A 26223-nucleotide genomic window follows, 5' to 3' on the forward strand; every position below is an offset into this window, starting at 1 on the left:
GCCTTGGAAGTTTGTTTTTTTCTTTTTACTGTTTATTTACTTATTTTGAGAGAGAGAGCATGAGCAAGGGAGGGGTAGAGAGGGAGAGAGAATCCCAAGCCGACTGTGCACTGTCAGGGCAGAACCCGATGAGGGGCTTGATCTCAACTAACCGCGAGTTCGTGACCTGAGCGGAAGTCAGGAGTTGCATGCTTAACCCACTGAGCTACATAGGTGCCTGTCTTAAAAAAAAAAAAAAAAAATTTAATGTTTGTTTATTTTGAAGGAGAGAGAACGTGAGCAGGGGAAGGGCAGAGAGAGAGGGAGACAGAATCTGAAGCAGGTTCCAGGCTCTGAACAAGCTCAGCACAAAGCCAGACGTGGGGCTCAAATCCATGAACTGTGGGATTATGACCTGAACCACCATGTGCCCCTCTTTTTTTTTTTTTTTTTTTTTTAAATGCTCTCTCCACCCAGTGTGGGACTCAAATTCATGACCCTGAGATCCAGAGCTGCGTGCTCTACCAACTGAGCCAGCCAGGCGCCCCAACGACCCACTTATTTCAAGTCATAGTTAAAACAGCAGGTCACTGTGGCAATAATGAAATGTGGAGAGTTCCTGGTAGTGAGTTTGAACTGTAATTCTCAAATATTATTTTAATGAATTTAACTGATGGGCCCTTGTATCTAAAACGTATCAAAGAGGAAGCCTGTTGTTACAATATATTGAATTCTCATCCCCATAGTTTGTTTGTAAAATGAAGTATTTATATGCATAGATAGGTCCTGAATAAATACTGTTAAATAAAATTGGCACATGATGGCATTACAGAAACAGTGTGATATATTCTTCAGGTCGTAAAGCAATGATGCTTGAGGGAGCCTTTTATTTTTTTTAATGTTTATTTATTTTTTGGAGACAGAACAAGCAGGGGAGGAACAGAGAGATGGGGGAGACACAGAATCCGAGGCAGACTCCAGGCTCTGAGCTGTCAACACAGAGCCTGCCATGGGGCTCAAATCCACAAACTGTGAGATCATGACCTGAGCCGAAGTCAGCCGCCCAACTGACTGAGCCACCCAGGCGCCCCTTGAAGGTGCCTTTTAAAAGTAATATGTGGTCACTATTTAAAAACAAACAAACAGGGGCGCCTGGGTGGCTCAGTCGGTTAAGCGTCCGACTTCAGCTCAGGTCACGATCTCGCGGTCCGTGAGTTCGAGCCCCGCGTCGGGCTCTGTGCTGACAGCTCGGAGCCCGGAGCCTGGAGCCTGCTTCCGATTCTGTGTCTCCCTCTCTCTCTGCCCCTACCCCGTTCATGCTCTGTCTCTGTCTCAAAAATAAAAATAAAACGTTAAAAAATAAAAATAAAAAAATAAAAACAAACAAAAAATCCATATTACTCAGCCATAAAAAAATGAAATCTTGCCATTTGCCACAACGTGAGTAGATCCAGAGTGTAATGCTAAGTGAATTCAGTCATAGAAAAAGACCATATTATTTCATTCATATGTGGAATTTAAGAAAAACAAATGAGCGAAGGCAGGGAAAAAGAGAGAGGCAACCAAGAAACAGACTCTTAACCCTAGAGAACAAACTGATGGTTACCAGACAGGAGGTGGGTGGGGGGATGGGTGACCTAGGTGATGGGGACTGAGGAGGGCACTTGTGATGAGCACTGGGTGTTGCATGGAAGTTTTGGATTTCTATATTATACGTCTGAAACTAATATTACTCTGTATGTTAACTAACTGGAATTTAAACCAAAACTTAAGGGGTGCCTGAGTGGTCAGCCAGTTAAGCATCAGACCCTAGGTTTCAGTTCAGGTCATGATCACGTTATGGGAGATAGAACCCCACGCTATCCGCTTGGGATTCTCTCTCTCCCTCTGCCCCTACCCTGCTCATGCTCTCGCTGTCTCTCAAAATAAATAAAATAAACTTAAAAAAAAGTTAATAAAAATTTAAATACATATGCAAAAATAGGAATCACCTCTTACACCATCCATTAATATTTTATGTAGAGCCTTCCAAATAGATGTGTAATATACTGGGTAAATACTTACATAAAAATGAAACTTTATCTCTTCAGTGTGGTATCATGCTGATGGGAATTCTAATTAAGAACTGTGTCTTTGATTCATAAAATGAGAAAATTATTAATGTTGTTTGTAGGCAGTATTTAAGAGCTTGGGCTTTGCCACCAAATAATCCCCCAGTGTTTTCATTTGTGAATATTAGTAACCATAGGCTCAGTCTATAGGGTTATGAAAATAAATGATAATGCATTTAAAATGCTTACTTTGGTGTTTGGCACATGGTAAACAATATATGATGATTATTAATAACCTTTAACAATTAAAGGGAGAGGATAGGGGCGCCTGGGTGGCTCAGTCGGTTAAGCGTCCGACTTCAGCTCAGGTCATGATCTCAAGGTTTGTGAATTTGAAGCTCCCAGTTGGGCTCTTTGCTGACAGCCTGGAGCCTGCTTCAGCTTCTGCGTCTCACTCACTCTCTCTGCCCCTTCCTTCCCTTTCAAAAACATAAATGAACATTAAAAAAATGTTAAAAGAGTAGGAGAGGATAATAAGGGTGGTGGGTAAGAATGTATAAGGAACCATAGATCTAGTGATGTTCTCAAATCTACAGCACAGTTTGAAGAAATGTTAGTGCAGTTTTGGTACAGTTATTCATTTCTATGCTGCACAGAAGAGAACATTGTTTTACAAGCTGGGTCTTACCTGAAATGAAATTTGTGAACACTGTACATTTTATATAGAAATTCTCTTTAAACTTCTGTATCATAGAATATGTATAGCTGCTAAATAGATCTTGACAATAACACCATTCGGTACAAATTATATTACGTTAGAGTCCACCTATAATAATTAAAATCTAACTGAATAAAAAGACTGCAGCCCTTAGGGATTGTGTCCCCCAGTTTATCAATATTGAAATGAAAACAAAAACCAGGAAAAGTTGATTGGACTTACTGTTTTGAGGCTCTTTGCTCTGTTCAGAAGTATTAGCTTATTATTTATTTTTTTAAAGTAAACATTTGCTTTTATGTATTAAAAAAATTTTTTTTTAGGGTCATGAGTTCCGGCCTCACATTGGGTGTCAAGATTACCAAAAAAAATAAATAAACTGAGAAAAAAAAAAAAAAGGATTTGCTGAGTCGTCATTCCCATATAGTGGTCTTTTAATAAAGACTGTAATAGAGCAGAGGACATAATTTGCCTTTGAAATAGATGGCTAAACAGAACAAAATTAATTTGCCCATTTGTTTTTCTGGATCAGCTAAGTGACGTACTGCTGCAGGTTCACTTCCCTGGACTAAAACTTGAGGCCGGTATCCCATTATCAACACGTTCATATTTCTGCTGTAAAATACATGAATATTCACTAAAGGGAAATAATAATCTCATCAGTGCAGGCCAGTTTTTTGCTGCCAAACAAATTTAAAAGCAGGCTTATGAAAAATGAGTTTCAAGGGACTGTGCAGGTCTGTCAACCTGTATTTCATGGAGGAGATGAGAAATGTTAGATTTAGGGGCACCTGGGTGGCTCAGTCGGTTAAGCGTCTGGCTTCGGCTCAGGTAATGATCTCACGGTTCGTGGGGTCAGGCTCCGCGTCGGGCTCTGTGCTGACAGCTCGGAGCCTGGAGCCTGCTTCGGATTCTGTGTCTCTCTCTGTCTGTCTGCCTGTCCCTGCTTGTGTGCTTTCTCTCTCTCTGCAAAATAAATAAATAAAACTTAAAAACAAAAACAAAAACAAATGTTAGATTCAGTTTCTAGATTTAACTTTAAAATTTTGTATGATTTCATACTTTGAAGAGGCACCAAGCGGTGTAACATTTTGTTTTGCATCATAGTGCCGGTGGTGGGGGGCATATCGAGCCTCGGTATAGGCAGTTTCCCCAGCTGACCAAGTCCCAGGTGGTCCAGGCCGAGTTCTTCAGTGGGACCATGTGGTTCTGGATTCTCTGGCGTTTTTGGCATGACTCGGATGCTGTGCTGGTAAGTGCAGGACAATAATTCTAATATATTAATAGAGTATTATAATTAATTAGATTGTTATTACTAATATATCAATAGCTTAGCTTTTTCATTTCCTGTCTGTAGACCGTTTTGCTGTCTGGATGTATCCCTTTACCATGTTGTCCTTGGGGACATGCAGAATCCTATTAACAAATGAAATACATGATCTCTGACCTTTTCTACCCACAGGTGTACAGGTTGGTAATCCATCTCTTACGGTTTCTGTTAGGTTGTCATATTCGGAAGGAAGACTAGAAACTAATTCTTTTACCTTCTGAACCAGGGGTTCCTTGGTGGGTTAAGTTTCAGACTTCAGTTGCTTTAAATGCTCAATGTCATCTAGTCTGTGCAGGGGCCCAGGGCAGCCAGATCGGGGTGGGAGAGACGTGGGCTAATTTGTCTTGAGAAGTTAGCTGCTGGTAACCTTCTAACATGTTACTAGCCTCAACTGAGTTTTTATCACCTTTGCAGGGACTCTGTTCTCCAGGAAATTAAACCTTTCCACCGTTGAAATCTGTGCTCGTTGATCTAGATAGGAAAAAAATCTTCATACGCAAATCTTTGATGCATCGGCTTGATTCATGTCCCATTTCCCTTAGAACTCTGTGCTCTTGTCCCCCTGTAGGGAGCTGTTTGGTGTCTGAATTGGCAGCACGTGGACACCCCTAGCTCGCTGTAGGTCCGCTGTCAGGCCTGTATGTGGCTGCTTGGCCTGAGACGATGATGCCACCAGAAATGCCCTGAGTCGGGACTGAAGATGAATGAGCCCACCTGAGGCTTCCTGATCTCCCGTCAGGATTGACAGGACACTTTGAGACGTTATATTTTACCAGGGCTTTAACGCATTGTCGAGATGTGGGGTACCTTCTCCCTACCGTCCATCATGGGTGCATACTGAAATGCTGGCTCGGGCTGCTGGCTCCAAAATGGGTAGGCTTTGAAGTTCAGGCCACAGCTCATATTGAACAGGTTGAAGAACAGTCGCATGAGCAAATAGTATAGTAGAATTTGTTCCTGTGGCATGTCAGGGTCTGTGTGTAGGACAGCCTTAAATTTTTTTTCTTTTGAATTTAATTCACCGTATGGAATATATGTAGATTCTTTACCTTTTTTTGAACGGTTGTCCCCAGGGTCACTTTCCATATCCAGATCCTTCCCAGTGGACAGATGAAGAACTAGGTATCCTCCCTGATGATGAAGACTGAAAGTGTCGATTGAACTCTTTACAGGTGGGTATGCCCCACATTCCTTTGGAAACTTGTTTGCCTTGTGTTGATAAAAATGTTTTGACTTTATGATGGTCTTTCTAAAATCATGATGGACAATTAACTGTATTGTGTCTGACTTCTGCCTTTAGTATTTTCATATTTGCTGTCTCCTCTTCCTTTTCAATATTTGTTTTAAAAAATTCTCTTTTCCTGAGTCATGTTATGATTCAGGGTCCCATTTAGCCATCTTTTTTTTTTTTTTTTTTTTTTTTTTAGTGTTTGAGAGTGCAGGAGAGGCAGAGAGCAGGAGAGAGAATCCCAAGCAGGCTCTGCCCACAGCACGGAGCCCATTGTGGGGTTCCGTCTCATGAATGTGAGATCACGACCTGAGCCGAACGTGAGTTGAACGCTTAACTGCCTGAGTCACCCAGGCGCCCCTATCTATTTATTGATCAAAGACTTTTCTAAAGTATCAACTCCACAGGGGGATTATAGTGGTGGATAAGGCAGATACAGAGCTTGCAGTTATGTTTGTAGTTGCAGAAATACCATGCTCTACTCTGAGTGTTAAAGTATAGAAAGTTCCAGCTTATGAGAAGTGTTACGATACGGAATTGTGTGGAGATTAACCCTAAACAGTAAAAGGTTATGGTCCTTTCATTTTTCCAAATTAGGAATCAGAGTTTTTCTTAGTTTGAAAGGAAGGTTCTACTAGAACCTTCAGGGGTTAAGACATTCTCATGTAACATGTTTTTTAAATCAATCATTGCATTAATAATTGCCAGCACTCAGAAGGCCTTAGAAATTGTTTTATTTATTTTCAGGAATCATTTTAAATGCTAGGAAGCATTAAATGAAAAATGTTCCCATTCCATCATACTATTAGTATTGCTATTATAATTTTAATTAGAAGTAGCTTATTGAGGGGCACCTGGGTGGCTCAGTTGGTTAAGTGCCCGGCTTTGGCCCAGGTCATGATCTCATGTGAGTTTGAGCCCTGCGTCGGGCTCTGTGCTAACAGCTGAGAGCCTGCAACCTTCTTCAGATTCTGTGTCTCCCTCTCTCTGCCCCTCCCCTGCTTGTACCCTGTCTGTCTTGCTCTGAAAAATAAACATTAAAAAACAATTTTTTTAAGGAAAAAAAAGTAACTTATTGACATGAAAATTACAGCAGTTTTAGGGTATGTGGGGAGGAGAGGGAGAGGAAAAAAATGTCCCCCAAGGGCAGGTGGTTAAACTGTCTCACAGCTTGTTTTGTGTCTCTGGATTTACCGTGGGTAAACCAGGGGTCTCCGTTAGCAGGACCCTCCTTCCCTTTGGTAACGTGACTGCCAGCACAAACCTCCTCTTCTTACAGATTTCCCAGTATTCTCACACAGTCATTAACATTTTAAAGATGAGACTGTAAACCCTTTGAGAAGGTACTCTATAAGACTACTCTCATGATTGGTGCTCAGTGAATGCTTGAATAATTGAATAAAAGTTATGGATTTGAATTATTGAAAATAAAAGTACTTAAAGCTTTCTACTTTTGTTTCCCTGCAGGAGTCGGGCGAAAGTTTCAAGCGATTGAGGACTTCATATCGTACCTGAAAGTTGTACATTAAAGTGTTTTGGTCAACAGTGAGGAACTGAGTTATGGATGTTTCTGATAACGACAGCCACCCTCTATGGATTATTTCCTATGCTCCCAACTGCTGTCCTAACTGGTTACAGGCCCCGTCACTGGATCCTCTGGGGTACCCCATGGTGTAGACAGACATTAGCTCCACTTCTCAGTGAGGAAATTCAGGCTCAAGGAGATGAAGTAACTTTGCCTTAGGGTCACACATTGATGAGTAGTGACATTAGGCCTGGCCCTGCACTTAACTGCAGAGCGATACTGCCCTCCTAGTGAATGTTGTAGTCCTATGTATGTTGACAGTTAACGTGAAAACTCTTGCCACTTCTCTACTGCTGGTGTTTTCTTGCCCGACATACAGAGGTGAGAGGTTTGTGTGGTCCATTTCTTGTGTTTATATTATCGCTTGTGGGCTGGGCGGTGTTAAGTGGCCGTTTGTGGACCTGAGATACATGTCTAACTAGGAATTCTTACGACTGGAGGAATGGGAGATACTGGTGAAATAGGATATTCCACTTGTTCTAAAATGTGTTTCGAAATACCTTCCAACTTTCTGTAGCATCACAGTTCTGATAGGACAGAATTTTCTTCTGTCCACAGATAAAAATCTGCAGTATAGAATGGCTTCATGATTTGCCCAGAAACATAACTGTTCATATTTTTAATTTAGGTTTTTAACCACTGGAGTGTAGGCAAGACATTGCTGAACAAGACCCATAAGATGATTTTTTTTTTTCATGTTTAAGGTTTTTGATTTAGAGAGAGAGCAGGAGTGGGGGAGGGGCAGAGAGAGAGAGGGAGACAGAATCCCAAGCACAGTCTGCGCTGCCAGCACAGAACCTGATGTGGGGCTTGAACTCACAAAACCATGAGATCATGACCTGAACCGAAACCAAGAGCCAGATGCTTAACCGACTGAGCCATCTAGGCATCCCAAGATGACCCGGTTCTTAAGGAACTTAAAAGACTTTAGGAAGGGAAGACAGACACAAATTGATTACGTGAGATTTACTAAGTGCCCCGAAGGAAATGATGTTGGGTGATGTGCTACAGATAGGTGGGTACTGATCTTTTGGGTGGGAGGCACCTGAACAGGTAGGAGAAACCATCTGTGTGAGAGTCTCAAGGGGAGAGTGCTCCAGGGACAAGCAGTCGCAAGAAGCAAGGTCTAGGGTGGGACCAAGGTCACTATGTTTCAGGAGCACAAAGTCCAGTGGGGCTCCAGTAGGTGAGGAGCCCAGGGGACTAGATGAGGTTAACAGGTCATGGTTGCAGGTTTGGATTTTATGTTCGATGCAGTGAGAAGCCTCTGGCAGGCTCTAAACAGAAGTGATCCTTGGTCCTCAGGTGTCAGGAGTAGGCACAAAGGCAGCAAAGCTGAAGCAAGGGGAACAGTTTCCCCCTCCCCCCTCCAGCTCCAGTAGTCAAGAGCCTGTTGCTAGACACTTCTTCTTGTTTTGTGTTCACTTACCTGGAGAAGAGGGCATGGTCTCAGCTGTTAAGTCTGTAAGATCTTTAAAAAGCCGTCTCGTCTCTGTACTTTTTAGGTCTAATTTTTATTCTCTCTGCGCCCCCCCTCCCCCTCACAAAGTGTTTTATTGATCCGTACTCATCTGTAACCCCGAACTCAAGTAAGATAGTCCCATTAACCTCTTTGCCTTAGAAATCAGAGTTGCCTGATTTGAATGAAAGGTAACTTTAAAAAGCCTCCACCCTATCACATTTGACTCGAACCACCCAGGGGTTGGGGTGCCACCCCTGTGGAGTCGAAAGTCCGGGTATAACTTTTGGCTCCCCCAGAACTTAATGGCCTACTGCTGACTAGAAGCCTTACTGGTAACAGGCAGTTAACATGTTTGGCACATTATGTGTGTTATATACTGTATTACAGTAAAGCTAGAGAAAAAAACAGAAAATACGTTTATAGTACTGTACTGTCTTTATCAAAAAGAATCGTGTATAAGTGAACCATTATAGTTCAAACCCATGTTCAGGGGGCAGCTGTACAGCTTATGGGAAAATAAAGTAGGAGAAGGTACCAAAGCGTGACGTACATGTGAGCGATGGCTATGTAGTTAGAGAAAGCTTATGGCTTAACTATGGGCCAGGCACCGTGGCAAACACTTTGCACATGTTAAGTCCACATTTTATAGACGAGGACACTGACCTATAGATTGGTAACTTGCCCAAGCTCACACAATTGAGAGCTGAGGTTCAGATCCTGGCTCGCCAGCCTGGCTCTAGGCCAAGTCAGCTTGTGAGAGTCAGTACAGCATTGTGTGAGCCTTTTTGATCATGACCTACTCGCTAATTTTACACGGTGGCCTAGAATATATGCTTGTGTGTATAATCCAAAAGTTTTATGACACAGTACTTACCTGTGATACACACTACTTTCTCTTATTCTAAAATGGTTAACTGAGCCAGGTTCTACCACCCACTAAGGGACTCCGTTTGAAAAACTGGCACAGTGCTTCATGAATTCAGTCTGGGGTCAAACTTGCTGGATCTGACTCACTGCTTTACCATTTACTTGATGTGACTTTGGGTGCATTCCTTATTTGATCTCTTCTTCAACTTCCACATTTGTAAAAGGGATTAGATTAAATGTGTTAGCACATGAAGCCTCTAGAACCACATCTGCTGTGAAGGAAATGATCTCTAAATGTAAGCAACTGTTCTTTCTAGACCACTGGGTCCAAGCCAAGTTTATGGTGACGCTTGAGTCCCAGTCCAATTTTTTTTTTTTTTTTCAACGTTTTTTTTTTTTTTTATTTATTTTTGGGACAGAGAGAGACAGAGCATGAACGGGGGAGGGGCAGAGAGAGAGGGAGACACAGAATCGGAAACAGGCTCCAGGCTCCGAGCCATCAGCCCAGAGCCTGACGCGGGGCTCGAACTCACAGACCGCGAGATCGTGACCTGGCTGAAGTCGGACGCTTAACCGACTGCGCCACCCAGGCGCCCCCAGTCCAATTTTATAGGAAAGCCTCAAACTTTCCTGTAACTTGTCAAACATTCCCGTATATGCATACTCCGAGTGTTAGGGTATGGCCTGCTAGATGGAGGGAAAAGATGGACCTTCACAAAAAGGAAAGGCAGGTGGTGAAGAAATGACTGATGGCAACAGAGAGCGTCAGATTTTAACACAAATTTATAACGTTTCCCATGGAACCCTGAGTACAAACACCACAAGGGAGGTACTGTGTAAGGACCCCTGGTTGTACGCATGTTACAGGAAGGTACGGAAGTCCTCTGGGTCCTGTGTGCCCCCAAAACTGTTCTGTGGGAGGTCAGCCTGGCTGTCCGCCGCTGCCACCTCCTAGAAAGCACCAGTGGGGCCACAGCGTATGGTGCGGGGAAACAGGAACTGCCCATCCCAGCAGCCAGGCCTCCGCCTCTTGTCACGTACCTGAGCAGGGGCTTGACCGACTGGCAAAGACAGCAGGGGCAAGTGTAGTATGCTTGGCACAACATCCACTTCTTGCTACAAACTCACTGTCATGGAGTGAACACCCACTTCTGTCCAAATTTTGTTACAGCTATTAAACCGTAACAAAATCGTACACACACACATACATGTAGAAAATGGCGCATGCTGCTGATGTTGGAAACAAAAGTCCGGAGTCTTGGCTGTGTCATCCTTGGGGATTCCTATTGAGTATCTGACAATGAGGGGACCTGGACCAGAATATCTTTTTTTTTTATTTTGAGAGAAGGAGTGGGGGAGGGGCAGAGAGAAGGAAAGAATCTCAAGCAGGCTCTGCACTGTCAGCACAGAGCCTGATGCTGGGCTTGAACTCATGAACTGAGATCATGACCCGAGCCAAAAGCAAGAATTGGATGCTCAAGCGACTGAGCCACCCAGGCGCCCCTGGACCAGAATTATCTTTAAGAGCTCCTTCTGCACTGGCATTTATCAGCCTAGGAGTACTACATAATCCAGACAGCAGGTCCAATTATCACAGCCCCTGATAAAGTCTCAAAACTGGTGTGGTAGAGTGCTTTGTGATAGAATTTTATCACAATAATGAAAGCGTTCACGTTCTAGACCAAGTTTTAAGGAAAATTTCTAGTAGAGTAATACGTTCTTAAAACATAAGGCCCCAATCACTTTGTTGTAATCCTCTATGAAGTTTACTTTAAAATGAGTTTCTAAAAAAAAGTTTTGGGGCACCTGGGTGGCTCAGTCGGTTGAGTGTCCGACTTCGGCTCAGGTCATGATCTCACAGTTCGTGAGTTCAAGCCCCGCGTCGGGCTCTGTGCTGACAGCTCAGAGCCTGGAGCCTGCTTCGGATTCTGTGTCTCTCTCTTTCTCTCTCTCTGCCCCTAAACCCACTCGCATTCTGTCTCTGTCTCTCTCAAAAATAAATAAACATTAAAAAAAGCAATTCAAAAAAAAAGTTTCTATAGTATCTGTATTACAGAACTACTTTCTTTTTTTAAGATGAGAAAGCTATAGTTCAGAGAAAATAGTGGTCTCCACAGAATTTTATGATTAGCTGGAGGGGCATGAAAAACAAACCAGATTCCTCAAATAAGGTACCAACCTGAAGATATTTCTGTTCCTTCACATTATTCTCAGACATAGGGTTTCCAGGTGAAGTTTTAAAATGGTTGACTTCTCTTCTGGAAACTGCCCAGTTATCTGACATCACCTGACGTTATTCTAGGAGTCATTCAGACTTCAGGTCGTGAAATCATGCACAAAATGAACTGTTTGGGGTAACTAGCATTTTTAAAAAACACAAGTGCGTAGTTTCAAATACATGTCTACGAGCACATTCTGTGTTCCTACGCAAAATGTTTTGGAAGTTGTGTCGGAAAAATTGGAAACCGATACAATTCAAGGGGAACTTCTCCAGACTGATTCCTTCAATGACTCAGTTACTGCACACACTTCAGCTGAGCCCCTGGAGGGCAGCAGTCAGCGCACAGCACCGTAACATACTTGAGGGTCACCACCAACACCAAACACTGGACAAAAGGCTGTCCCCACCACCCTAGTGCAGTCGGTACAATGTACCAGGCATTCATCGCGACTACTTACTTTAAAAATATTTTTCATACAAGTAACTTCTACTCACCAAGCAGGGATTGACATGTATGAAACAAAACGCACATCTCCGGGTCTCCGCATCGCCTGGAAGTACTGTCAAAACCCCAACTACTTACGTTACTGGATGGGATAGTGCTAGAAAAAGAGTCTTGATAAAGACTTCTCCATGCAGTCAATCTTTATTATAGCAGTATTCGCATATTCACATCAAGTACATAGAACTTTTTGCCTTTTATATAATACAGAGTTTTTAAATAACTTTACACAGAAATAAATCTCTTCAATCTGAATTTCAGCTATTTTTTTTTAATTCTCCATGCTTTCTATCCAAACTGAACAATATTTTCCATTGTACAAATTTACATGAGAAAAACTCCAAAGTACAAATGAAGGGACCTGAGCAGGAAAGAACCAAAGTATCAAGGAGTGGGTATGGGGAAGATTAAAAAAAAAAAAAAAAAAAAAAAAAAAAAATTTCAAGCAAACACTGAGGATTGAGGGACAAGAGGGAGACATTATCCATTTGACTGAAAATAAATGTCTTTTTTATGAATTGAAAAATAAGCTTTAAAAATAGTTACTCCATTGTAATTTTTGCAAAGCAGGTATAAAGAGGTCTGTGGACAATTTAAAAGTCCCCATTTTTTTTCCACTGGGCACACCCCAGACTCCATGAGAACCTTTTCAATGCTTGAGTGGAACCGAAGTGAACTAAAGCCAAACAAACCTTTGGCAGCAAGAGAGAGAGGAATGTGTGTGTGAATCGCCGTAAGGTCTGGAGTGGTAAACCAGGAGCCATTAATTCACTGCAGTTAAAACACGAAGGATTTCCCTTTCCTCTCCTTTCTAGAAGAATTGTCCTCAAACCAAGAAGTGAATGACAACGGGGTGATTTCCTTTTGCCTGGTTTAAACCAAAGAGCAATCCTAAGTACTGAACTAGAATTCAAAGGGACGTATGTCGAGGAATGGTCAAATTCAGTCCCCTCATCAGCTGTACGCTCCTAAGAAAGCTACTGCTGAGTGAGGAAAGGGTCAGCGTGTACAACTAACAAATGAGAACACCACAAAAATACAGCACTGTGATAGAGTCCTTCAAATCAGGCAATATCACGAAGGCCAAATCAAGAACATAACCTGTGGCATGGCCACAGGAAGAACAGAGGACCCAATGAATGCATTTCCAAATGGAGGGAAATACAGCACATACACACATACACACACGCACACGCACGCACTCCTGTATGTAAACTATTAGAACATGAAGATAAATAAGACATAAAGGTTAGCCACTTATGTTGGTAATTAACATGAATAAAAAGGCATTATATGTTTACATAGCCGGTTTTAATCAGCTATGGAACATACACAAATGTTAGTAGGAAGGAATAATTTCTTTTAAAAAACTGTTCACAGCTTAGAATAAAAAGCACACTTATTGCACTCTTACGTTTTATTTCAGGTAATTATAGTTTATTTCCCACCATCACATCAATTTTTCCCTAGCCCCCGACTTACTCCCACACCCTCCCACCTCCCATTTTGGTCCATGTTCTCTACATCTGTGCCTACTCCATGAGCTTTGCTGCTTATGCCAGTCTCAAGTTTCTTCCACCAAACTCCAAGTGGGTTAAAAAAGGCTTAACACACAAATGCAACACAGAATCATTTTCAACACAAAACTGGTACTGAAGCAACTTTTAACCCCATCTCGGCCCCTGTAAGCAGAAGCCCTCTGCCGCGTCTCTTCGGCGAATTTCCCGCCCACCTCCCCAGACTGATGACAGCCGGCTGCTCGTGGCGGACCATGTGCCCAGCCTGCCAGAGCGGCAGATGCTTGCCCAAGTCCTGTGTTCGGGACTAACACGAACAAACATTTCGGCCGCTTTCCAAGAGTACTTTGATCTATAGAATCCTTAAAACACAAACCCATCACACACACACACACACACACACACACACACACACACACGGATACACTGGCTGTGTCCCCATGCACTACAATTAGAACAGAATTCTGTTAAATAAAATTATACATTTTAATAAAATTAAACATTTTAATAAAACTAATTTAGTAATTAATAAAACTAAATGAACAGTTGGGTAGAAGGGGTCAAAGGATAAAAAAATTAAATAAAAAAGGATTAAAAAATTAACAGCTGAAGTTGTGGATGTTGAAATTAAAGATCTACCTAATCACTTTTTTGAGGTGAGGACGAACAATCCGATGCGTGTTAAAATAAAGCACTGCTGCCTTACTTTAAGATTGTGGGACTTAACGTTTCTGTCATCCTCTACCTTAAAAATCCTGATAGAAACCATCAATTAGCCTTTCCGCCACTGGCAAAATTTAGGAGTCAATTTCAATTTCAATATCTTTACCCAAACAGAAGTGAAAATAAGTTATCTGAAAACAACAAAACAAAGCTTACTCTCTAGTGTGCTGATTAAACAAAATCTTCCCAGTATTTTCAATTTTATCAGAGCTAGCAATACACTGGCTACCTCCCTCTCCTCTGGTCAATGTACACATCAGGCAGAGATCCTACTGCACTCCTTGGGGCTCAAGAGCCCATGGGCATCATAGTACATACGTACCAGAGTACAACAGCCTATGGGCATTTACAACCTAGTAAAACATCTAGAGAACCTGCTGGAGACAGTACAGTGCCTTTCCTGGGGGTGGCAAGAAATGAAAACAAGACACAAAATGCACACCATGGAGTGTGTCCAGTTCACAGCCACCGGCCACGTCCCCAACTGGTCCAATGCCCCCTCCTAAAGGGGCCCCCCGTGGCACCCCGAACAGCATGACCAGGACAGCCCCACTTCATTTGCAAACAAGTCCTGGGAGGCCAGTTTACATTTTAAACTCTGAAAAATCCCTGTTCAGGTTGGCAGTACTCTGGAAAGTGATAAAATCAAATTCTGTCCTCTATGTTACTAGCATCCTCCTTCTCACTCTTGAGAAGGGACTGCTGCCCAGCATATATTATTTCCAACCCCAAACGACAGCAACTCCTTAAAATGTCTGTCAAACGTTTCTGTTATATAAAAGTTCCATGCTTTGAAGAACCTATTGGAGTAGAAAAAGTTTCTCTAGAAATGTCACTGAACTATAATTTTCAACCTACTTGCTCTATGTGATAAATATATCTGACTCTACTAGGGATTACGTGCTTTAAAAAAATAATTTTGTTCACCGAAAATTTACCTGTGTGTTTTCTCATTTTTTAAATGTGATTTCGGCTATAAACCCGTGAGTGCACTGATCTTTGCGGTCTACGTTGCGCTCTACAAAATATTAACACAGCTGAGTTAGACCAGAGTGGCTGCTCTCTTCACATATCACTGATTTCTGCTAAAATTTTAGCTTTTTTATTGCATCGTGAAGGCACAGTAAAGATCATTTGGCAAATTGTCAAGGTATTTTTCTAGAGCCTCGTCTACACCGTTTCAGTGTATGACCCCTAAGCTATCTGCTGTCATACTCACAGTAAACTTTCCATGTCTGGTTACTGTTTTTGTTTTTTTGTTTTTTTAAATAGCCTTAATGGTGGGAATCTGCTAGTCCCAAGGTGCTGATATTCTAGTGCTAACGATGCCAACTCAGACAAAGAAGAGGATCAGGGGGCATCATTCCACCCTCTTCGCTGGGCAGTCTCTCTACAGGAGGATCTGTGCATGTGATGAAGCTGCGGCTAACTCTTTATGAAGATGTACTGTCTTGCCAAGCCTACTGAAAATTAAGTGTATCACTGTTAGTGAACTGTTACCGTAACTATCTAATTTCATGCAACTGACTTAAGGTTAAGATTCTGAAGCGTACCCCTAAACAGATTCTGGCACCACCTGCATTAACAATCAGAAACTCTGAGCTACATTTTTCAGTATTACTGCTGAAATGCATAATGCCCTTTAGGACAAAATGAGAGTGCTCAAATACAAGTACACATAAAAGCTAAAATCTTAAATCATCTTCATGTTCTAGAGCTCCCGACTTTTCATATTTTAAAATAAATAACTATTCATTACCTCATCCTAAGGAGGTAGTTTTTTGAAGAGGTCACCTGAACCCTGCAATGTGCTTCAAACTAAAGCTAGACGGGGTCCACACAAGGCTGGGGAGTGAGTGCACAGGAGGGGCAGTGGGGGCCTGGGAGGGGATCCAGCAGCCCCAGCACTGCCTGGTGACGCAAAGAGAACATCGTGTGCTAAGAGAGCTGGGACTGCACCAAAGGAGAATCTAGGAAATATTTACAGAGTTTCTGGTTGACAGTGTTGAAGCCTTGATTACCTCTTTAGAACTACATAATATGCTCTTCCTCTTCCAACAGCAACATAAATGTAACATACATGCTTTACATGGCATTTTATCTTCTAGGACGCTCCAGTACATCCTACAAGATCGTAAGTGCAATCAGGGACTGGATGTTCAGGAACCAGAATTTGACAGCTGGACAGAATCTTCTTTTAAGGTGCATATAAATACGAATGGTCACACTGGATTTTCTATTCACAAATCCCTTTTCTAAGTTTTTTGGTCAATTTATTTCAGTGGCAAAAGTCTAAACTCTACACTCTGGTTTGATGACAAAAAAGTCCATCAAGAATACTACATATTTTCAAACAATCTTTCATGTTTGCTCTCAAATTTTTCAGAAGGCTTCACCTTTCCTTACCCAAAATAAAATACACTATAGAAGGCACCGCAGCCACTTTACGGAAAAGACAGGTTAACTACAACCTTACAAGACAGTCAGTGAAGCAGCCACACACTATCTGTACAAAATTATTCATAAAGTGCTTTGCACAAACAAGGAGTTCTTCCTTGTATCTTCTTAGGAGCTCAACAAGTCTATCTGTAGTCTAAGCATCAAAAAGTAAGAGGAAACCCCTTTATCATGTCATTTGTAAACTAGAGATGGAAAAAAGGGAACAGAAATATTAAAATTTTATTTTTACTTTTTAAGGGCGCTATAAAAATCTCCCAAGAACACCCTGAGCCTGGCTTCTGGGCACAGCTTCATCTGAGATCAAGTCTGTTTCCTCTTTTCAAGTGAGACAGCAACCTATTCTAAATAGGATGGAAAGAAAAACGTGTATCACCTTGAATTTTATTTTGAAGATTCCAATGCTAAGCTTCCTCCATCACTAGTGCTGTGCTGGCTCCCGCCACCGGAGAGTCATGTGGCCAGGCCTCCTCCGGCGGGCTCTACCTGCTCAGCAGGACAGGCCTACTTTTCCAGCCCAGCTCTCTCCAATCTTGGTAAAGGGAACACACCAACCAGCTTAAGAGCATGGATGGGGACATATTTAAAAAGAAAAATAAACAATGCTTTTAGAAGAGAAGCAAAATTATGCACACAAGATGCTGTTCAGATCAACAAGAATCTTTGCCATTTCTGAATCTGTAAGATATTGCTCTGCTCATGTAGGACTTAAGATAAACGCATTGCTTTTCAAACTCATCAATAACTTCAGGATACTTTCCATTTTACTAGGACAACCTTCTACAAGTCTGCGCAGTTTTCAGTAGGCCTTCCCCTGAATACAGGTATTTTAGCAAAAAGCATCGAATGGCAGTGAGCTTAACAGGCTGAAAGATAGATAGTGGAGTGAGTTACAATTTGAAATGTTTAAATACCAATTTCTAATTCCCTGATTTATTTCATAAGTCCTAATTTCCGTAAGGTCCTTGGCTTCATAGCTTGGTTGTGCTAAGTATGTCTGATTTGATTTACATTCCTAAATGCTGACAAGAGATTCTAGGCTGGATTTGTCATTAATTTGCCATTAATAAATATATCCAGAATTACTTTCTTTGTTACTACTGCAATTATACCACCGTTTAGTAAAGGCCAAAGGAAGCTACGAGTAGATTATATTTTCCACTTATGCAAAGACAAAGGATGAGGTTCTTGGTACTACAGCAGCCCTTTCTATAAAAACAACTGCTGTTAGGCCTCATGCATCCTCCCCTCAGTCCCAATACACCTAAAATTGCTCTATTCTCTACTAAGGGAACTCAGCTGCCAAATTACCCGACCTTTTGAAGACCAGGCTTGGGAAAAAAGGAAGAAGGAGAATGAATGGAGACACCACCATTTTTATTCTCGGTTGCATATTCCAGATAAAGACTGGAAAGAGGACGGAGCATGTAGTGTAGGCATAAGTTGGAGGAAAACATGAGATATTAGCAAAGATGTTAGTGTGGATCCAGCAAGTACCATTAATTTAAAAATTATAAATATCTGTCATTACGCTAAGACTCCCCATATTTAGGTAGAGAAAAGGATAACGATCTTTCTTTAAAAGTTGTTTCTATAACAAAAATACAATTTTCCAGGAATATAATTCTGGCGGGAAGTATTATTTTATTCCGATTCAATTAAATCTGAAAATTATTTTCTTTTTAATAAAAATATAATAGAAGAAACTCAGAAATTAAAACTTGTACCTTACATTTAAATTACATAAATGTCTCACATTCAAAACCATTATCAAGCAGTTTTGTAGGCTTTTAATTAGATAGATACCGCCATGGCATTTGTGCCCTGGACCAAGTAGCCACATAAGTACTTGATGACTGGAAGAGCTTAGGAGGAAGATATCAACTGTATTTTCCTGAGAATGTGCTACATTGTGGAGGAAAAAAAAAAATCCCCAACACTTGTCTTCATTGCTGGACCCAGTGAGAAAAGAAGGCAATGTGTGCCAGCACGTCCCAGCCTGCGCGGTTAGGCAGACACCCTCAGTGAGCAAGGAAACAAAGGCCAGAAACCCAGTAGGTCAGGAAAAAGATGCAGCATCCCCTTTTCCTCTACACCAACACGGATCTCGTCCTCACCTCTCGTTCTCCATTTAAATAAAACAGCTTCACTTGATAAAAATGCGTCAAAGACTGGACATGCACCACACAGAAAGGCCATGCTGCATTTTTGTTCCATCCCTCAGAAATGAACGGTGGTGGCTAGGGGAAAGAGCTCCGCGACAAAATCCCAGAACAGGAAAGAGAACGATGCTTGGCGATTGCAAACTGCCCCGTCAGGTGACCAGCCACACGCGGATCTGGCGGTTAGAAGGGCAGAGCCGATCGGCAGGCTCTCCACAGCCAATCTCCCAAGCTGTAGCAGCAGCTCCTTTCCATCATGCCAGACCACCAAAAGGTCAGAACTCAGGCTCTCTCCTCTTCCTTCCTGGGAGTGGACAGACTTGTATGCACGTGGTATTTGTGTTGAAGAAGAAACACTGGCAGCAGAGAATTCTGGTTCCTAAAACATTCTTCCCTCTTTTGTTGGATGGGAAATTCCATTCTGTTCCACACCAGCTTATGCATTGAAAATTCTGTATCTTTAAAAAAAGAGTTGAGGAACAGAAGAACTGTGTTTTGATGTTAACAAACTGTACGAACACAAGACTTAAGAAATAAGAGTAGATGTTGCCATGATGGTGTGGCTACTTGAAGGCTGCAAATTCTCCTGTAGAGGGAGGACAAGAGCTAATTTTAAAAAAGTTATCTCAAATAACCTAGAGACCCAGAAAAGCCTCACTGAAAGGTGACTAGCTATCTATTACAAATCTAGCATCATCATAACTAATTTAAAAGCAAAAATGGCTGAAACCCATAAAAGAAGATAATTTACAGTATAGAGAGTAGGGTTCAGTTACATCAATTACATATCAAGTCTGCAAGTAACTTCCCAGCGGGGATGTACATGTTATGGTTCTAGTCACGCTGAAAAGCACTGCGACGAACAAAATTTCTCAGAAACTGACTGTAAAATAGTAAGTCTGATTTGTTGAATACTTTGCCCCCCAATTATCAACTCATTTCCATTTTTATAATGCCACTATTAGATTAGAAAGGAAGAAACAAGAATTCTCCCCTTTTGGAAAAAGATAAAATTAAGAGGTCAGCTGATTTGTCCACATGACACATTTGATTGAAGGAAAGAAAATCTAGACTGTCCATTTTCTAGTTCATTTCCTTTTAAACTACCAAAATATTACACATAGGCACGTGTGACTGAACATTACTGTCAGCACAAGGAATTCTTTAAACCACAAAGTCCCTTTGAGGTCCTATATTCCGTTAGCTTACCGACTTTGAGGGTTCATGCCATTATTTTTCATCTATCGTTTTGTTCATAGCTTCTACTTGTAACTAGAGGCTGGTTCTTCTTATTATATACACTGTAGTTAATTTTGGGGGGTTGGTTAATAACCGACAACCCTCGGAATTTAGCCAGCCTTAACATCGTTTCTCAGTAGTAACAGCTTGTGTGATGAGGATCCAAGCAATCACTAACATGAATACGCTATTTAATCTAGGAATAACCTATCCATCTTCTAATTGCTGTTAGATTCCAACTGGTTACTAGAGAACACTGGTATATCCCAACAGACTGCTAATGACTGGATGGCAGAACCCTCAGACTGTAGGCTAGTAATATTAGTCGATTAGACTAATATGAGACTGTTTGAATGCCTGTTATATGCCAGGTGCATCAGTCAATACTTTACATACATTTGCATCTGAGCCTCACAATAATTATAAGGCAGGTGCTATTCCTTCTCTTAGTTTGTAGAGAAGCAAGCTGGGGGGTTTAGAATAGTTAAGTAGTTTGCCTGCTATCTCACAGCTAGAAAATGGCAGAGTTAAAATGCAAGTCTGGTGGAAGAGAAGAGTCTTCACTATTAACACACCCCTAAACAATTTTCAATAATTAATCATTTGTTTTCCCATTCTGAATATTATTACTAATTGGACTGCACATAGTGAAACTGTCTTTCTATCTAAGGATTCCTTTCACCAAGGAAGTAACCACGGCATTGTGAGTCAAAAGGTCAAGGAAGGGTAAAAGAATTATTACCTCATATTTAAAGTTAAAAGGATTAGGGAGTATGGCACTAGTGAAAAAAATAGCCAAATTACTAAGACTTTGGAGAGCCAAATATAGCATAACCACAGGAGGCTGTTAACAGCGACTCTAGAAATGTATAAACATTCACACTACCTTTGCTGATAGCTTGAGTGCATTATGGTTTTAAGGTTGCTATTTTTTCCAGTATTTTAATACATTTCTTCAAAGCAATTTCCAACATTCTAATTAGTAATCACTGTATCTGGCAGAATCTAAATCTCATCGAAGGAAGCCAATGTGAAAATAGGATTTACTTAGAAATCTTTATTTTAAAAAATGGCTAAATTTTAATCTATTAAGTGAGAGAGTATCAAAAGTGACAAAATTCTAAGTTAAATCTTATATACTGCATTAAAAAATAACTTGAAAAAATCTTCAGATGTTGTCCATTAATTATGATTAGGCACTCCACTTTGTTGAAGTGTTTTACTCTACAAACTTAAAAATGTGAGCCATGAAAAAAAGAAATCACAAAACAACCGCCCAAGGACAAACTCTTACCAACAAACTGCAAATCATACGCCAGTAAAGGAAACAGTTAAGATCATTCTACCACTGTCTGCTGCTTCTAAAGGAATGGACTTCTTTACATCAACAGACTTCAGGTCCAGGAAAAAAAAAAAAAAAAAAAAAAAGACAAAAAGAACTCAAGAGTTTAGGGACCAATAAAACTCTTTCTATATATGACCCTGAAATCATGGAGAAATTTAAGAAAAATTGGGGGTAAGAGGCGATGGATCTGCTTTTGGGAAAAAAAAAACATACTCCTTCTTGCGTATCTGGAAATCTCTATTATCCCATCCCCTACCCTATTTTATTTGAGGTAATAACAATTATTTGAAGTGAAACACCCAGAATACTATGTGGCTTTTTGAAATCTTGGTATATTAACTTAACTGTTGCCTGAAAAATCAGAGGCCAAAATGAAACTTTTTTTTTCATCTCTTTTCTGGCTAAGAATAACCTAAGTTCTATTTTCCATGTGACTTTAGTTAAGATTAGGGGAGAGAACACTTGGGAAGGCCCTGTGATTTTAGATACTCTAAACATCAAGATTTGTTTATTTGAAAGCTAAGGATTTTATTAACTAGTTTTAAGATATTACGAAATAATTATCTTTTAGTCCAGAATTGAATGTATTTCAGAGGCTCTCATACATATAATTTGATGTATACTTCTTAAAGATAAAATATGCTATGAAAAATCTAGTGTTATTTTGCACACAAATTGATCACTGCTTTAGATGTGGGGACAGTCATCTGAAACTAAAGCAAGTCCCATTCTTTCTCTGTGGTGACCTTTAAGGAAGTTTCAAAAGTATAACATTCTGGCACGGACACACTGGACTTGTTAAATTCTTAAGAGAAATTATCACAGGAGAGATGAAGTATTTAATAAAATAAAAAGTGCTATAGAAATACTCGATAATTCTCAATCTAACAGACTGTAACTGATAAAATGTTTTAGCCATAAAGTACCCGTTTCATAATATTAAGCAACAAAGGCAGTTCATTTCCTTACATCGAGAGCGACTCACTTGAGTCAGAGGCCATTTAAGTTGCTGTGTTACATGGTCTCTATTTAAAGAGAATGATTTTTTAAGAAATATTTGTAATGTTTATTTATTTTTGAGAGAGAGAGAGAGAGAGAGAGCAAGCAGGGGAGGGGCAGAGAGAGAGGGAGACACAGAATCCGAAGCAGGCTCCAGGCTCTGAGCCGTCAGCACAGAGCCCAATGTGGGGCTCGAACCCACAAACTGTGAGATCATGACGTGAGCTGAAGTGGGACCTTTAGCCAACTGAGCCACCCAGGCGCCCCCAAGAGGATGATTTAACTAATGCTTTAGTATGTAAATGCCTAGTACAATATTAATATCTGAAAATAAACAACCTAAAGTATTTGATTAAATGTTGTGATCCCTCAACTACTTAAAAATCAAGATGAAAAATCTTAGTCCTCACCACTTGACTAGTAAAATGCCTAACATGTAAACCAAATTTTATAAAAAGGCTGTCTGCTGAAAAAGGAAATCAACTTTAATAAACATATCTGAGGGTTCAGGTTTTAAGAAAAAGAGCAGGTCATAAGAGAACGAATGTCCTTCTGTTTCAATTACCTAGTCAGAGAGGTGGACTCCACATACGGTTAGAAAAACGGTATTTTTCTTTATTTGGAGGAAGCATCTACAATACAGCATAAAAGAACAGAAAAGGAGACTACCATATGTCATTCTAATGCTCCCTACTCCTCTGCATCTACGCTTTCTAAACATCTCGCTCTGCCAGATTTTTCATGTTCTTCCACCACACGTCCAGGGGGCCGGGTTTGAAGACAAGAGAACTATCAGGTGACCCTTTGGAGGCACAATGGAGAGTGTGAGACAACGCTGTGGCTGGAAGAGCTCAGCAATGCCCTCTGGCAGAGGAGGCTGAATGGAGTCAAAGGCAGACAGTGGGGTTGCTGGGTAGTTTTCAGTGAAGGGGGTAGTCAGGGGTAAAAACGGTGAGCAAAGAAAAGAAAATATGAGTGAAGCAAGTATAGTGAAGAACTATAGAAAGAACTGTATCAATATAAAGATCATTTGACTCCTGTGCCTTAAAATGCTTTCCAAAGCTTTGAGCATTGAGCATTCCACAGACCAATGTAAAAACTTTATCAGCTACATTCTTGCTATTCAATTTGTGATAAATAAAACCCCATTTAGTAATTACTACTAATCACATCTTTAAAAAAAATTTTTTTTAATGTTTACTCATCATTTTTGAGAGAGAGCGAGAGCGAGCGAGCAGGGGAGGGGCTGAGAGAGGAAGACACAGATTCCGAAGCAGGCTCCAAGCTCTGAGCTGTCAGCACAGAACCCAACGTGATCATGACCTGAGCCGAAGTCGGACGCTTAACCAACTGAGCCACCCAGGCGCCCCACTACTAATCACATCTTTAATGTCACTAAAGGATTTGGAAATCCTACATTTTAATGTTTTCCAACATGCTCTATTCTTTTATGCCTTTCTCATTTTTATTTTTGAAAACGTGAGAAATGTTCTTTTCCACTACTCTTGCCTAAATTGAAAGGCATGAATCCATTTTGAATAACATGAATGGTATTACTTGTCTTAAACTGCCCAAATAAGGGGCCAAAGGTATGCCATGCTTCTCACTGGGTAGTTTTCCTGGACGAAATTTCATCCATTCAAATTAGAAAGTTATTTTATTTTAATTATTTATTTTGAGAGAGACAGAGCGAGAGAGCACAAGCAGGGAAGGGGCAGAGAGGGGGGGGAGAGAATCCCAAACAGGCTCCACACTGTCACTGCAGAGCCTGACATGGGGCTCAAACTCCCGAACCGTGAGATCATGACCTGAGCCGAAATCAAGAGTCTGATGCTTAACTGACTGAGCTACCGAGGCGTCCCAAGAAAGTATTTTAAAAACTTATTTGTGGTACCTAAGAACTAAAATATCATTAAAATCTTCCCAATTTTCTTCTTTATTGGCTTCAAAGGATGGTATTTACGCAGATGTTGTCTGTGTGCCTGCATAACCCTGAACTGTCCGTTATATTTAAAAATCATCACAGTTCCAAACCGAATAAATGAAAACGTATTTAAGAGGCTGGCTTTTGGCACTGACTCAGAAGTAGAGATGGTAATCTCTTTGATAAGATGCCAGCAATACTGCCTCTTTCACTTTTGATTCCAGTAAGATTTTGGTTCACAATAAGAATATTAATGACTGCCACAATACAGCCATTTTTTACATAAGAAAATGTTAAGTATTAGCTCTAACAAATACTTCGTACCATGGGATTAAAAAAAGAATAGCATTCACTCATAAGAAGAAGAACCTTTCTGGGCAAAGAACATATGGAACACAAATTTTATGAGACACATGGATAAGGGGATTGTTAAAATAGGCATCATGAGAGGGAAGTATAATCTGAAGTAACAATATTTAAGAAGTCTGTGACCTTGCTGTTTGGCAACTAAAGACATCTAAACAAACAAACCCAAAACTTTCACAGAATTCTGTTAAGCTTTTTTGGGGGAGGAGGAGGCAATGCATTTGTAAGGTAATTCACCTTCCATGTGTATATGACACCTTTAGTAATGAGGAAATACTACTTAGAAGGAACCTCAATTTATAACGTTTGTCCACTAAAAATCCAAGCTTCAACCGTATTACTCATGTCAGACATCCACTCCTCAGCAATGTCTTTCGTTACCCGCACCCATAATTTATAAAAAGAAATTCAGTCTATTGCTAAGGTGTATAAAGGACATCCATATTTTCCAAGTTATAATAAAAAGTAGTTATAGAAAAAATACTAAGAATAAAAATAACTTATTCAACTCTCGTGGCTTCCTAAATGAGATCTGTTCGGACTGCCTTGCCTCACACGGGCGTTAAAACCTGTCATCCCCTTTCTACCTGCAAGCCCATACACGGGGGCAGTACTGCTTTTGCGAGTCCCTAAGGGACATGTGATAGCTCATAACAAAAGGTGCAGGAGAAAAGTTTAACTGAAGTTTAATAATTAGGATAAGCCAGTAAACAAAACCAATTTGTAACAGGAAGTAAAGCCTCCAGAAGAGGTACCGCAAATGTTCAGCAATGTCTGTGCATTTTGAAAACCCTTGGATATTTAAAATCCAAAGCTAAGTATACATTTTAGATCAGGAAATAATTATATCTAGTCTTTAAAAGCATACACATTCTTTGGTTCATCTTTTTTTAAAAAAGAAGATGCTATCCAACTTAGTACAGAAGCACGCACATTTCCACCTCCTTGGCCCCGGCCCCCTGCACTCGCGCAGTCATCTAACTTATCTCAGTGGACGGGAAACGCACCATATCCCCCTGCCTGGATGGGTGTTTTTGGAGAAGCACAAGCATAGAGACTAAAATCCTCTGTCTGGAAGCCAGCCCGATTCAAGGAGGGTTCTGATGCACTGCGGTGAATTTTTGGCAATGAGCGGGCCAGCAGCTCAATAGAGGCAAGAATCTAAAAAAGGGAAAAAAAAAAGAAAAAAAGAAAAAAGGAGAATGAAAATCTAGGTGGTGTTAATCTTTAATATCCGCATCATACTTAACAAGAAAGCACCTGAAATCTTACACTGTTTTGAGTATTATCCTAAACGCTTAAGAAATTGGTATTTTTTTCCTTACAAAGAAAAGATTATTACCAAACTCCATTGGCTTTAATCTCTGTAAAATAAATGGGGAAAGCAACCTATAGTTAGCTTTTATTTACATTTTAGATTATTTGCCAGCCTTGGAACAGTAAATAATACAAAATTTTAAACCAATTATATACCTATCCCACAGACCACAGTCCCTTTTGGGAAGAAGAAGGAGCATAAATCAGTAAAGCACTATATGGCTTCACAAACAG

The 26223-nt window shown here is 40.6% G+C and overlaps 2 protein-coding genes across 9 annotated transcripts in view; one reads left to right on the top strand and one right to left on the bottom strand.

The window, feature by feature from the left end:
• NDUFB2 (NADH:ubiquinone oxidoreductase subunit B2) overlaps positions 1-26223 on the top strand; it is a 222834-nt gene that overhangs the window by 1333 nt on the left and 195278 nt on the right. The window contains exons 2-4 of one of the 3 annotated variants that reach the window (XM_060633287.2): positions 3853-3997; positions 5149-5251; positions 6774-6852. In XM_060633287.2, coding sequence (XP_060489270.1) covers positions 3853-3997; positions 5149-5223 — 220 coding nt within the window. In that variant the 3' untranslated portion in view covers positions 5224-5251; positions 6774-6852. Of the gene's footprint in view, positions 1-3852; positions 3998-5148; positions 5252-6770; positions 6853-26223 lie in introns of those variants that run through there. The other 2 variants (XM_060633288.2, XM_060633289.2) reach the window with 2 other exon arrangements.
• Positions 19233-26223, bottom strand: part of BRAF (B-Raf proto-oncogene, serine/threonine kinase) — a 167298-nt gene continuing 160307 nt past the window's right edge. For 4 of the 6 annotated variants that reach the window (XM_078438561.2, XM_078438555.2, XM_078438550.2 and 1 more), the window contains 2 exons: positions 25680-25833; positions 19233-19385 (listed from right to left, as the gene is read on the bottom strand). In XM_078438561.2, coding sequence (XP_078294687.1) covers positions 19363-19385; positions 25680-25833 — 177 coding nt within the window. In that variant the 3' untranslated portion in view covers positions 19233-19362. Of the gene's footprint in view, positions 19386-25342; positions 25834-26223 lie in introns of those variants that run through there. The other 2 variants (XM_078438568.1, XM_078438552.1) reach the window with 1 other exon arrangement.

This window comes from Panthera onca, chromosome A2 (assembly GCF_046562875.1).
Source record: "Panthera onca isolate mPanOnc1 chromosome A2, mPanOnc1 haplotype 2, whole genome shotgun sequence".
In the NCBI taxonomy this organism is placed as follows: domain Eukaryota; kingdom Metazoa; phylum Chordata; class Mammalia; order Carnivora; family Felidae; genus Panthera; species Panthera onca.